The sequence below is a fragment of the Garra rufa genome, chromosome 19 (assembly GCF_049309525.1).
Source record: "Garra rufa chromosome 19, GarRuf1.0, whole genome shotgun sequence".
Classification (NCBI taxonomy): domain Eukaryota; kingdom Metazoa; phylum Chordata; class Actinopteri; order Cypriniformes; family Cyprinidae; genus Garra; species Garra rufa.
This window is the reverse complement of record NC_133379.1, coordinates 18306902-18319902: the sequence shown is the minus strand read 5'-3', so window position 1 is coordinate 18319902 and position 13001 is coordinate 18306902. Positions and strand designations below refer to the sequence as shown.

Genomic DNA, 13001 nt, shown 5'->3' with positions numbered 1-13001 from the left:
ATTAATGCACATACTATTAATTTATAATACACCAAACTTGTGTATTCATGTTCCCATAAATCTATTTTTCATCTTGGATCGAAACAGGTAGTTTTTAGTACATGGAATTGAAACTCTTCACAATTCCAAGTCATTTTTCATAATCACAGGCCCGTTGGACAGATGTGATATACTAGATGACCACAGAGATCTCATTTACGCCAGAGGACGCTGGAAAGTCCCGCCATCCAACAGCCTCTGTTCATTGATACTGTCATTTAACACAGAGCAGATCAGCATATTAGGATGATTTCCCAGTCCCATTCTCTCTGTCTGCCTTTTTTCTGGAAATGCGTTTTAAAATAAAACAGTTTGAAACGTGAAAGGTTTAGCTTAAATAAGAAATTTAATCTACACTATTATGCAGTAATATTAAGAAATTATCATTAGAAATATAGTTTTTATTTATAAGTTATTTAATTGAATACATTTTCTATTAAAGAGTAGTTCACTTTCAGAACAAAAATGTACAGATAATGTACTTACCCCCTTGTCATCCAAGATGTTCATGTCTTTCTTTTTTCAGTCGTAAAAAAATTGTTTTTTGAGGAAAATATTTCAGGATTTCTCTCCATATAATGGACTTCTATGGTGCCCCCGAGTTTGAACTTCCAAAATGCAGTTTAAATGCAGCTTCAAAGGGCTCTAAATGATCCCAGCCGAGGAAGAAGGGTCTTATCTAGTGAAACGATCGGTTATTTTCTAAAAACATTTACAATTGATACACTTTTTAATCTCTACACAGAGTACACACATAGCTAGACAAGACGAGCATTTAAGGTTAAAGTATATAAATTGTAATTTTTAGAAAATAACCCATCTTTTGCTAGATAAAACCCTTCTTTACTCGGCTGGGATCGTTTAGAGCCATTTGAAGCTGCATTTTGGAAGTTCAAACTTGAGGGCACCATAGAAGTCCATTATATGGAGAGAAATCCTAAAATGTTTTCCTCAAAAAACATAATTTCCTTACGACTGAAGAAAGAAAGACATGAACATCTTGGATGACAAGGGGTGAGTACATTTTCTGTAATTTCTTGTTTTGAAAGCGACCTACTCCTTTAATAATAATTAGTGATTTTAAAAATTAATTAAAAAAACATAATATTACAAAAATAATGGTTAAGCATATTTACACAGACACCAACACGTTCTAATTTTGTCGTGTCATCCGCTTGCAGTGTAAACATGGTGTCTGTGCAGAGGAATGTCCTCTCCAGAATGTCGGTGGTCTCTTCTGGCACTCTGCTGCGGGAGGAGGGGGGTTGGAGGTCAGAGCAGCTGTCCTTGTGCTCTCATCTTGAGATCCTTTTACCCTCAGCTGTCGCTCTGTGGCACTCCGATCACACCTGTTTCAGACTCTTGACCCCACAACAGCTGAACACAACATACACTTTGAACGTGACACACTTTAAACAGTGTTAGACGAGTGTGAAAATGAATCTAAAACTAGTTCTTTTAGAACTTGTAATCATTCCCACGCCTAATTGATTGAGGTATATAAAACATATTTTGAAATGCTGAAGGAGAGAATGGAGCATTGCTGTCAGTGTGTGGCCTGTGTGTCAGAGAGCATGAGGACAGGCAGGCTGTGTGTGCTCTGCAGGAGGACCTGAGAGAGCCCAGGGGCTGATTTGGGTCCCTGAGTTCTTCAAGAGCAGATGGTTGATAAAGTTGATCAGGGAATTAAAGCGGGCGAGACGGCGCGCCTGTCAGTCACAGATGGATGGGATTGTGGGACTGTCCCCTGGGGTTTGGGTAGGGACCTCTCTTTCCCTCTTTTTTCCATTTCTCTCTCTTTCCACCACAGATTTATCCCTCAATATCCACTAGCCCCTGGGCAGGGCAAGTCCTTGCGCGTTACATGTTTCTCTTCCATCGTGTGTGTGTGTGTGTGTGTAAACACTAAACACGCTCTGTGCTCCTTATAGTCCAGGCAGGAAATATGCTGTCTTTGGCAGCTCCAGATGCATTTATTTTTATTTTAAGGCAGTTTTGTTTTATATTTTGTTTTTAGGCTATTTCTTTCTTTCGTTCTTTTTTTTTTTTAAGCTGTTTACTATTTACAATTTTTTACTATTTATTTAGGTAAATACTAGGCTACTATATTTTATTGTATTTTTTTTTAGCTGTTTTATTTTCGGTAATTTTTGAAGCTATTATATTTTATTTTAGGATATTTTATTTTTGCCATTTTTATGCTACTATATTTTTTTACTTTTTATTATTTGTTTAGGCTGTTTTGTTTTATATTTTGTTTTTAGGCTTTTTGTTTGTTTTTTTTTGTCTAAGCTGTTCTATTTATATTTGTTCTATTTATGTAGGTCATTACTAGGCTACTATGTTATTTCAGGCTATTTTTTAGCAGTTTTATTTGTTTTTTTTTAAGCTATTATATTTTTTATTTTTGCTATTTTAATGCCCATATATATATATATATATATATATATATATATATATATATATATATATATATATTTATTATTATTATTATTATTATTATTATTATTATATTTTTTTTTTTTTTTTTTTTTTTTTTTTTTTTTTTAAAGCTGCTTCATTAGGATATTTTAGATTACCAGGCTACTATATTTTATTTTAAACCTTTTTTTTTTTTTTTTTTAAGCCATCTTATTTTAAGGTATTTATTTTCACTACTGTGTTTTATTTCAGGCTATTATATTTTTAGAGCTGTTTTATTTTAGCTTTTGTTTAGGCTACTACATTTTATTTTAGGCTATTTTTTTACACTTTATTTATTTATTTTTATTTGTTACCATATTTTATTTTTTCTTAGACTATTTTATTTTGTATTTTAGGCTGCTTTATTCTAGGGTATTTTTTTTAGTATATACTTATTTTGTTTTAGGCTCTTATTTTGTATTTTAGGCCATTTCATTTTTTGTCATTTTTATGCTGCTACCTTTTTTTACTTATTTGTTTAGGCAGTTTTGTTTTATATTTTGTTTTTAGGCTATTTTCTTTTTTGTTTAAGCTGTTAATAAGGCTACTATTTATGTAGGTCATTACTAGACTACTATGTTATTTCAGGCTATTTTTTAAGCTATTATGTTTTATTTTAGGCTATTTTATTTTTATTTTTTGCTATTTTTATGCTACTATATATATATATATATATATATATATATATATATATATAGAGAGAGAGAGAGAGATTTACTACTAATCAAAGTACCGGCTTCATTGACTAAACGCGCCTCACAATATCGTTCAATATATTGTCCAGCCCTACTATGTTTTATTTCAGGCTATTATATTTTTAGGACTGTTTTATTTTAGCTTTTGTTTAGGCGACTACATTTTTTTTTTTTTAAGCTATTTTTTACACTTTATTTATTTATTTTTTATTTATGTTACCATATTTTATTTTTTTCTTAGACTATTTTATGTTGTATTTTTAGGCTGTTTTATTCTAGGGTATTTTTTTTAGTATATACTTATTTTGTATTTTAGGCTATTTCATTTTTGCAATTTTTATGCTACTATTTTTTTTACTTTTTATTATTTGTTTAAGCAGTTTTGTTTTATTTTGTTATTAGGCTATTTTTTTTTTTTTTTTTTTTTTTTTTTTTAAGCTGTTAATAAGGCTACTATTTATGTAGGTTTTAGGCTTTTTTTTTTTTTTTTTTTTTTTTTTTTTTTTTTAAGCTGCTTCATTAGGTTATTTTAGATTACCAGGCTACTATATTTTATTTTAAACCTATTTTTTAAGTCTTATTTTAAGGTATTTATTTTAGCTACTATGTTTTATTTCAGGCTATTATATTTTTAGGACTGTTTTATTTTAGCTTTTGTTTAGGCTACTGCATTTTATTTTAAGCTATTTTTTACACTTTATGTATTTTATTTATGCTACCATATTTTATTTTTTTCTTAGACTATTTTATTTTGTATTTTAGGCTGTTTTATTCTAGGGTATTTTTTTTAGGATATACTTATTTTGTTTTAGGCTCTTATTTTGTATTTAAGGCTATTTAATTTTTTTGTCATTTTTATGCTGCTGCATTTCATTTTAAGCTATTTTATTTATTTTTTGTTTTGGGTTATTTTTAGGCAATTATATTTTATTATAAACAATTTTAAGCGGTTTTACTTTAGGTTATTTTAGGCTATAGTTATTTTTAAGATTTATTTATTATTTTTTTTTTTTTAAGTGCTATTTTATTTTAAGCTATTTAAGTTTTTAGGGGGGTTTATTTAAGGCTAATGTGTTATTTTAGGCTTTGTTTTATTTAAGGTTATTTTTATGCAACTATATTTTTAGGCTCTTATTTTTTTTATTTAGGCTACTGTATTGTATTTATTATATTTTTTATTTTGTGTTTTAAGCTTTTTTTTAGGCTCTTATTTTAGGTAATTTTTAGGTTACTTTTTGTAAGCCGTTTTATTTTAGTTTATTTTATGCAACTATATTTTATTTTTTGTTATTTAATAGTTTTATTTTTTGAATAGACTACTTATTTTTTATAATAGACAATTTTTTTAATAGACTACTTTTTCATTTAGACTACTATGTTTTGTCTTAGACTATTTTATTTTGTATTTTATGGTACTATATTTTATTTCATTTAATTTTTTAGACTTTTTTATTTAGGCAACTGTATTTTATTGTGTCTTAGACTATTTTATTTTTTGTTTTAGGCTCTTATTTTAGGTAATTTTTAGGCTACTATGTTTTATTTTAAGCTCTTATTTTAGGTTATTTTATTGTTAGCTGTATTATTTTGTTTTAAGCTGTTTGATTTTAGTTTTTTTAAGCTGCTTTATTGTATTTTAGGCTCTTTTTATTGTTTTATTGAGGCTGTTTTATTTTATATATAATCCAAACATCTTGACATTATCCTAACAAATAACAGTTGTTTGGTGTTGTCTTAAATAGTCTTAAAGGTTACAGGGGAAAATGTTACTGTTCAGGGAGACACGGCCCAGAAGATTTGAAAAACTGAAATGTATTATATTTAATATTCCTCCTAAGGTCGTAGTTATTCCTCCACTGAGATGCTTGTTGACCTAATGTGAATGCCATAGGCCAAGTACTTTGGTCTGAGAAGAACGTGATATTTGAGTTCATAGTGAAATTTCTGCTCACAGCTTACAGTTTGTGACTTTACTGAGAACATCTTAAACATTAGAGGAGACATGTCAAATAGCTGTGGTCTATTTCTCAGGAGACAATCTGAGAAGCGTGAGATTTTAGCTGATGTTCCCATTTGCTCTATATTTAATTTTGTGCAGTCTGTGAGAAATAATCAAGACATTAACAAGATATCATCTGTGGGTTTATTCCCCCTTTCCCCTATGGGATGTTTTAGGACAGTAACATAGTGCTCTGTTTTAAACCGTAGCCGGATACCCAGTCCAACTTGTACTTCTTTTATAAATGGTTTATTTGTTTCTATGGCAGGTATCCCATCAGCCTCAGGAGTCCAAAGAGGAGGCTGAGTCAGGACACTCAGAGGATGACTCAGCACTCTTGTCCTCAATTTGCTATCGGGCCCACTCGAGATCTTGCCTCCTGACACCCTCGGCTCTCAGCAGACCTGGCTATACGGACACCGAGGACAGGACGACCAATCAGCTGCCTGACACCTCCAGACTCCATCCCCAAGACACCCCCAAACCACAGATCAACAGAGGTGAGAGTCTGGTGTTTATGTATCCTTCCAGTCTCAGTGTGTGTGTGTGTGTGTGTGTGTGTGTGTGTGTGTGTGTGTGTGTGTGTGTGTGAATTTTATTTATGTATTTTTTTTATATACAAAGAATGTATAATTCCTTAGTCAGGGAAAATTCATGCTGATCTTTCTTTTGCTAATCTGAGCATGAATGCTTTGATTTGACGCTGGCATCACACTCGTTGTAAAGCTGGGTTCCCATGACTTTTACAGTCAGACATTTCATTTTATTCAGTGCAGTTTGTTTTGATACAGTTAAAGAGAGTTAAAAGTTGCCAAAAAAAAAAAATTATTTAATTTCAGTGATTCTCAACAGAACCTCTCAAGAAAATGTCAAGGTCATATTTCACCTAAAAAAAATAAAATGACTTTATATTACTTTTTAATATAAATAAATGAAAATATTAAGAGTATAAGTGCAAAGCCAGGATGCATTACAGTAATCAGAATTAAAAGGAATTGTATTTTATTTGAATACTAGGCCTCATTTTTATGCAAAATGTAATGTTGTACTTTTTTTTTTTTTTCTCTCCTTATAAATTGTAGAGTATTATTGTGCTATATAGCCTCATAACTCATAGTATAACTTGTTTTACTGTAATGCAGTCTTCATTTCAGAACAGTAGAAGTGAAATGTCAGCATGATGCTTTATAGTAATGAGAATTGGAAGGAATTCTCATAATTGCCCCTTACTCTAAAGGTTGATTTTCATGCTAGGTCATATTTTCTTGTTAAAAAATATATTAATGTTATATATAATATACATTACCAGTCAAAAGTTTTTAACCAGTAAGGTTTATGTTTTATAAATAAGTCTTCTGCTCACCAAGCCTGCATTTATTAGATCCAAAGTACAGCAAAAACACGAAAATTTTGGATTATTTTTACTATTTAAAATAACAGTTTTTTCTATTTGAATATATTTTAAAATGTTATTTATTCTTGTGATTTTTCAAAGCTGAATTTTTAGCATCATTACTCCAGTCACACGATCCTTTAGATATCATTCTAAAATTCAGATTTGCTGCTCAAAAAACATTATTATTATTATTATTATTATTATTATTATTATTATTATTATTATGTTGAAATCAGCCGAGTAGATTTTTTTTTTTTCAGGTTTCTTTGACGAATAGAAAGTTCAGAAAAAGTATTTATCTGAAATAGAAATCTTTCGTTACATTTATAAATGTCTTTATCATCACTTTTGATCAATTTAAAGCATCCTTGCTGAATAAAAGTATCAATTTCCTAAAAACAGAAAAAAATGATACTAACTCCAAGCTTTTAAATGGTATAGTGCATAATATTACACAAACATTTTTATTTCAGAAAAATGCTGAACTTTGGATAATAATAATGTTTCTTGAACAGCAAATCAGTATATTAAAATGATTTCTCAATGATCATGTGACACTGAAGACTGGAGAAATTATACTGAATGTAGGTTTGATCACAGGAATAAATTACATTTTAAAATAAATACAAATAGAAAACTTATTTTAAATAGTGAAAAATATTTAATAATTTTACAGTTTTTGCTGTATTTTGGATTAAATTAATGCAGGCTTGATGAGCAGAAGAAACATTACAAATCTTAACTGTTCAAAAACTTTTGACTGTTAGTGTATATAATTTTTTTTCTTATTTTATGAGTCAGACATTTCTTGTCAGCCTTCACAATATAAGAATTCTTTAAAAAGGTGAACTGGAGGTTACTGAAGGCTTAATGATCTAGCATTTTGTAACAACACAAATAACAAGGTTTAAAGCTAGAAATTGTCAAACGTCTCTGAAAAATGGCCGATTTCCTTGTTTGAAATCTCTTCTAGTTAATTTCAAAAAGATATCCTGATCATCTCCTGAGTGGTTTTTAATGACCATTTGTTCCAAACATTATCCTGGTGGTGTGAATCACTTCAACAGATGTTATGACTCACTCAAAAAGCTCAAATTACGCCATCCAGTGTGTATTATTAAGAACTACACCTTGGCAGTTTCTATAGACGCCCCCTGCTGGACACATAAATGAAACGCAACCTATAAACTCTCCCAAACGCCTCACATTACCTAGGCCAGGTAAGGTAAAACAAGCACTTTTTGATCTAGAATATAATATATGATCATCCCAACTACATACTCTTCTTCTCATTGCTTGTGAAAAAAAAATTCAGTTTAAAAAGACTTGGATAAGAGGATAACTACATGGGAATGTTTAATGTGTGTGAGCGGTTAACTTTGTAGTGGGATCAAGAGCGCGTAAGTCACAGGAATGTGTGCGAATAGCGTGTACGGTTATCCTGGCATGTGCGTGAAGCAACAGCTTCCCACAGCTGCTCGCCTCGTCTCTGCATGCACGTGTGTGTGTGTGTGTGTGTGTGTGTGTGTGTGTGTGTGTGTGTGTGTGTGTGTGTGTGTGTGTGTGTGTGTGTGTGTGCGTCCCTTCTCTTCACCTTCAGAGGGAAGGACACACATTCCAGCGCTGCTTCCCGACTCTGGCCCTGGGCGACGCTCGGCCGGAGCTGATAAGTGACAGGGCCCCCAGCCTCCGCTCCGCTCCGCTCAGCCCCCCTCCCCACCTCCCCCTGGCAGCCGTGACCCCCCCGCAGCCTGGCTCAGCGCACAGACGTGCCGCTCCGGAATTCTGCCCTCTGCCCCACTTCTAACCCCCCCCCCCCACCCACCCTCTTTCGTTCTCAGAGGTGGGGGCATTTAAAGAGATAGCGTGCTTTTTAGCAGCACAGCCTGTCAGTGCGGCTCATCTGTTCTGTCTGCATATGGTGACTGTGAAATTGGAAACATCCCGTCGAATGCGTTCTCGCTTTCACAGACACGCACAGCAGTTATTGGCGGGCCAAACAGAGAGCGGTTTTGCCGTTGCGATCAGGTGCTTACAGGCTTTGTCACAAGTGATTGCACGGTGAGGCCGGCGGGGGCAGTTTTGGCTGGCCTGGTCTGAGAGTTTGGTTTCAGCTTTTTTTTTTTTTTTTTTTGATGTGACAGCTCTGTGAAAGCGTCTCAGGTTCGGGGAGGTTATGGGAGGATGGAAAACGGCAAACAGCGGCGAGCGATGAGGGAGAGAGGCGTAGTCGTTGCGCTGGTGTCAGCTAACAGCGGGAAGCGCATTCGTGTGTGTGTGTGTGTGTGTGTGTGTGTGAACATAGTCACGGACAGGCACGCAAACACACACACATGCGTGCGTTTGTAGGACACGGAACGGACTACTAGTGGGGCGTGGAAAATGCGGTGGAACAAACAGCTTTAGATCACGAGTGTGACTCTGTGAGTGTGTATGCGTAAGAGCACCGCGCACGCATGTGTGTCCGCCTCAGTCGCTGGAGCCTATCCAGGGTTTCCGTGGCGACCACACAACACAGTGAGACAATCAGTGGCAGGCCCACGCAGTGCGGCGAGAGGACATTAACACAGGAACCACAGGTCAGGGGCCACGGGGAGGGAGGGAGCGAGGGAACGAGGGAGAGCCAGAGAGAGAGGGAAAGAAAGGGAGGGAGGGCAGATAGAAGATGATAGGGCAGGACTTGAGAAGCAAGTGACTTAAATAAGTGATTCTCAGGAAATGCATCACAATTCGGGGTCATATTCCACCCCGAATTGAGAAATTAATAATTATTAATTTATTAATAATTATTAATAAACAATTATAAATTAGCCCTTTTTTGAGATCATTATATAATAATATTTAAGATTTTGTATAAGAATTGTTTATTTAATAATAAACAACTGTAAATTGTATTTTTGAGATCATATTTAAGATTTTCTCTTTTTTTCTTTTTTCTTAATAAACAATTATACATGTATTGTTATACTTTTTGAGGATATTATATTTTTTTAGGATTTCGTGCAAGAATTGTTTATTAAAAATAAATCATACTTAGATCATTATATAATAATATTTAAGATTTTGTATAAGAATTGTTTCTTTAATAATAAACAACTATAAATTGTATTTTTGAGATCATTATATTATTTAAGATTTTCTTTTTTTCTTTCTTTTATTTATTTAACAATTATACATGTATCATACTTTGAGGATTTTTTTTAGGATTTCGTGCAAGAATCGTTTATTAAAAATAAGTCATTATATTATTTAGATCATTATATATGTTGTATAAGATTTTATTTCGTTCTTATTTATTTTTTTTATTTTTTTAGGAACCTTTAAGAGTTTGTTTGCATTGTATTAAATAAAACTACTTTACAGTAATAAGAATGCTTAAGTGGCATTTATATAAATATTTGTTGTACTGTATTTAACACATAATATAATAAACATAATGTAATTTATAGAAAATATATATTTATGTATTTATTAATGAACAATTATAAATATTAATTTTTTTTAGATCGTTAAATAATAAAATTCAAGATTTTGTATGAGAGTTGTTCATTTATTTGATAATAAACTATTGTAAAAAAAAAAATTATCTTTTAAGATCATTTTATTTTTGTTTTTATTTAAGATTTTGTTTTATTTATTTATTTATTTATTTATTTATTTATTTATTAATAAACAATTTTACATGTATCATTTTTTAGGTCATTGTTATTTAAGGTTTTGTATAAGATTAGCTTATTGTTCTTTATTTATAGGACCATTAAGAGTTTGTTTGCATTGTATTACTAAATAAACATTCTTATTACTGTAAAGAAATATATAATTTTTAATCATTTTTTTTTTAAATCATTATATAATATTTAGGATTTTGTAAAATAATTATTTATTTAATAATAAACATACAACATTATTTTTGAGATTATATTGTTTAATATTTTGTTCATATTTATTTATTTACTTGTTTATTTATTTAAGGACCATTATGAGTTTGTTTGCATTGTATTATTGAATAAGCATTCTAAATATTGTTAAGAAATAGTTGTTTTAGGTGGCATTTCTATAAATATTTATGTACTGTCTTTTATTATTATTATTATTTATTTTATTTTATTTTTTCATTATTTATTTTACATTTTTAACCTGTTTTCTCAAATACTAGTTGTTTTCATGAGATGAAGAGAAAGCTCTTTAAAACAAGATCTAAAAGTGACTAATTCTACTTTTAAGCCAATATTTTGTGATTCAGTACTTGGACATTTCCACTGACACAGCCACATGTGGCTTTGTGTCTTTGACCAGGGTGTGTGAGGGTGTGTTTTGAGGAGAAAGAGTTTGCGCGGGGGTGAAATGTGTGTCATAGTTTATGTGTGTAAAGGAGAAAGGGTATATGTGTTTGTGAGAGCGAGCGAAAGAGAGCCAACGCACTCACACATCTGTGTCCCCTGGGGACGTGGCTAAAAATAAGCAGCTCCTCAAGCCTTCTGGTGTCTGAGCAGCGTCTGTCTGCTCTTCGCCGCCATCCCTGCGGCCCTCCTCTCCTCATCTTCCATCCCTCCATCTCTCAATTACACACACACACACACACAGTATAACCGCACACATACGCACACTCTTACGCACCCATAACCGTGTACACAAACACACACACACACACCAACTACACCCAGCTGCGTCCCTGCTCTACTTCCTGCGCCGACGACCTCCGGTCTGGCAGTCTGCAGCCCAGGAAAAAAGAGCCAGAGACACTGAAAAGGGGCGGGAGGGAAGAAAAGAAAAGAAGAGAGTGCGAAGAGAAGAAATGAAAAATTGAGTGAGGGAAAGGGCATAAGACGAGAGATGAAGTGTGAGAATGTTTTGAAGTTGTCACCTATTAAAACAGACCTTGAAGGTCATAAGTCCCAGTCTCATCGCTCTCTCTGCCTTTGCAGGTGATTTCCGAGTGGTTGCCGCCTCTAAACGGGCGTTTTCTGTCGATGTGGGGTCCGAGGTCGCTGAGGAGAGCAGTTTGGGACGGGGACGCGTTGCTCAGCTCATGAAAACCTTCAGCGTGTCCAGTGAGTCCCAAACACCGCCCCGTGGCAACAAACCTCCAATCCCGGAAAAGCCTAGCCACTTGAGGCTCCGCCCCTCACCCTCTCTCAGGTAATCAACAAGGGACCAACCCCTGCGCCACAATCAGGACGTCCAGCCAGGGGCCTTCTTTAGAAGGGTGTGGGTGCTTAGCCTCTCTCAGGAACTTGAATGTTTAGTTGCCAAAGTGTCGTAAAGTAACGCTTTTTTGCAATATTGATGTTTTTCGTTATTATTTAGATTTTTTTTACATGGTTTGAGTGGTTTGTAAAACTTTTCAGCAGGAATGAAACATCAGTCATATTGCTATTCGCTCAAACTTTCAGCAGTACTGTTGACCTGGCTGTATCAATAAACTGCACTGTTTACAAGTGCGTTTCTGTTTTAAAGGGTCACATGAAATCTTAATCACAGATTGAGTGTGAGATTGAGTGAACTCCAAACAAAACCAAATCATACTAAACCAAAGTTAGTCATCCCGTTTGTCTGTTTTTGCTTCTTTCTTACAATATCTAGAAGACAGAGTGGGCAATATAATATCCATATTTACTGTAAATAATTTCCTTATAGCAGTTAAGATTGCTGGATTAAACATTTTACACAGTATTTACTCATTCACTAAAATTATTAGAAAATTCCACTGACAGAGTTGCATTTTGGAACTGACACTGTGGAATGACCAACTGTGCCAAAAATCTCAGCCATACCTTTACTTTGAGGTTGCAGGTCTTGTATTATATTAAAAACTTTCCATTTTTGGTAATCAGGTCAGTAGGGCAGCAGTCACTTTCTTGTATTTTGTTTTCTCACGGTCACATTTGCTTGCACTTAATTCTGTTTTTTTTTTTTTTTTTTTTTTTTTTTTTTTTACATGTTGTGATCTGGAAGAGTTTATATAATTGCTCTGTGTAAGGCTTGAATGTCCTGTCCACAAATTCAGGATAAGTGTGGGATATTGCCTCTGTAATAAAATGATCAAACCTCCTTCTGCTTCTGGTTACAATTTTATCCTCAGTGCCTTGACAGGCTTCAGGCTGTGTTTATGTTCAACATGTGCTTATGACGAGCATTTGCTCGAGTCATCTGAGGTCAAGTCGTGTAGCCAGGAACATTTCATATCCTCTTCAACGCACATCTAATCAGAATATACAACGGCTTTCGTGCAATAAATTACCATGCATCATGCATGAAAGAGCTGACGGGGCTTATGAGACGTGTAGATTGTAAATATTGCGCACATCAAGAGCCTTTTAGCTGCCTTTGGTAGTCCGGCTATGAAGTAAGCTCTTCTCTTGGATGCCCCCTGCTTGCTGATCACAATAAAACAGTGAAAGAGAGTTGG

At 33.5% G+C, this 13001-nt stretch overlaps 1 protein-coding gene across 1 annotated transcript in view; it reads left to right on the top strand.

Annotated features, from left to right (window-relative positions):
- The window catches only part of LOC141293014 (uncharacterized), a 31822-nt gene extending 19341 nt beyond the window's left edge, over positions 1 to 12481 (top strand). The window contains exons 7-8 of the mRNA XM_073825061.1: positions 5465 to 5696; positions 11518 to 12481. Coding sequence (XP_073681162.1) covers positions 5465 to 5696; positions 11518 to 11735 — 450 coding nt within the window. The 3' untranslated portion in view covers positions 11736 to 12481. The remainder of the gene's footprint in view (positions 1 to 5464; positions 5697 to 11517) is intronic.
- Positions 12482 to 13001: the final 520 nt, after the last annotated feature.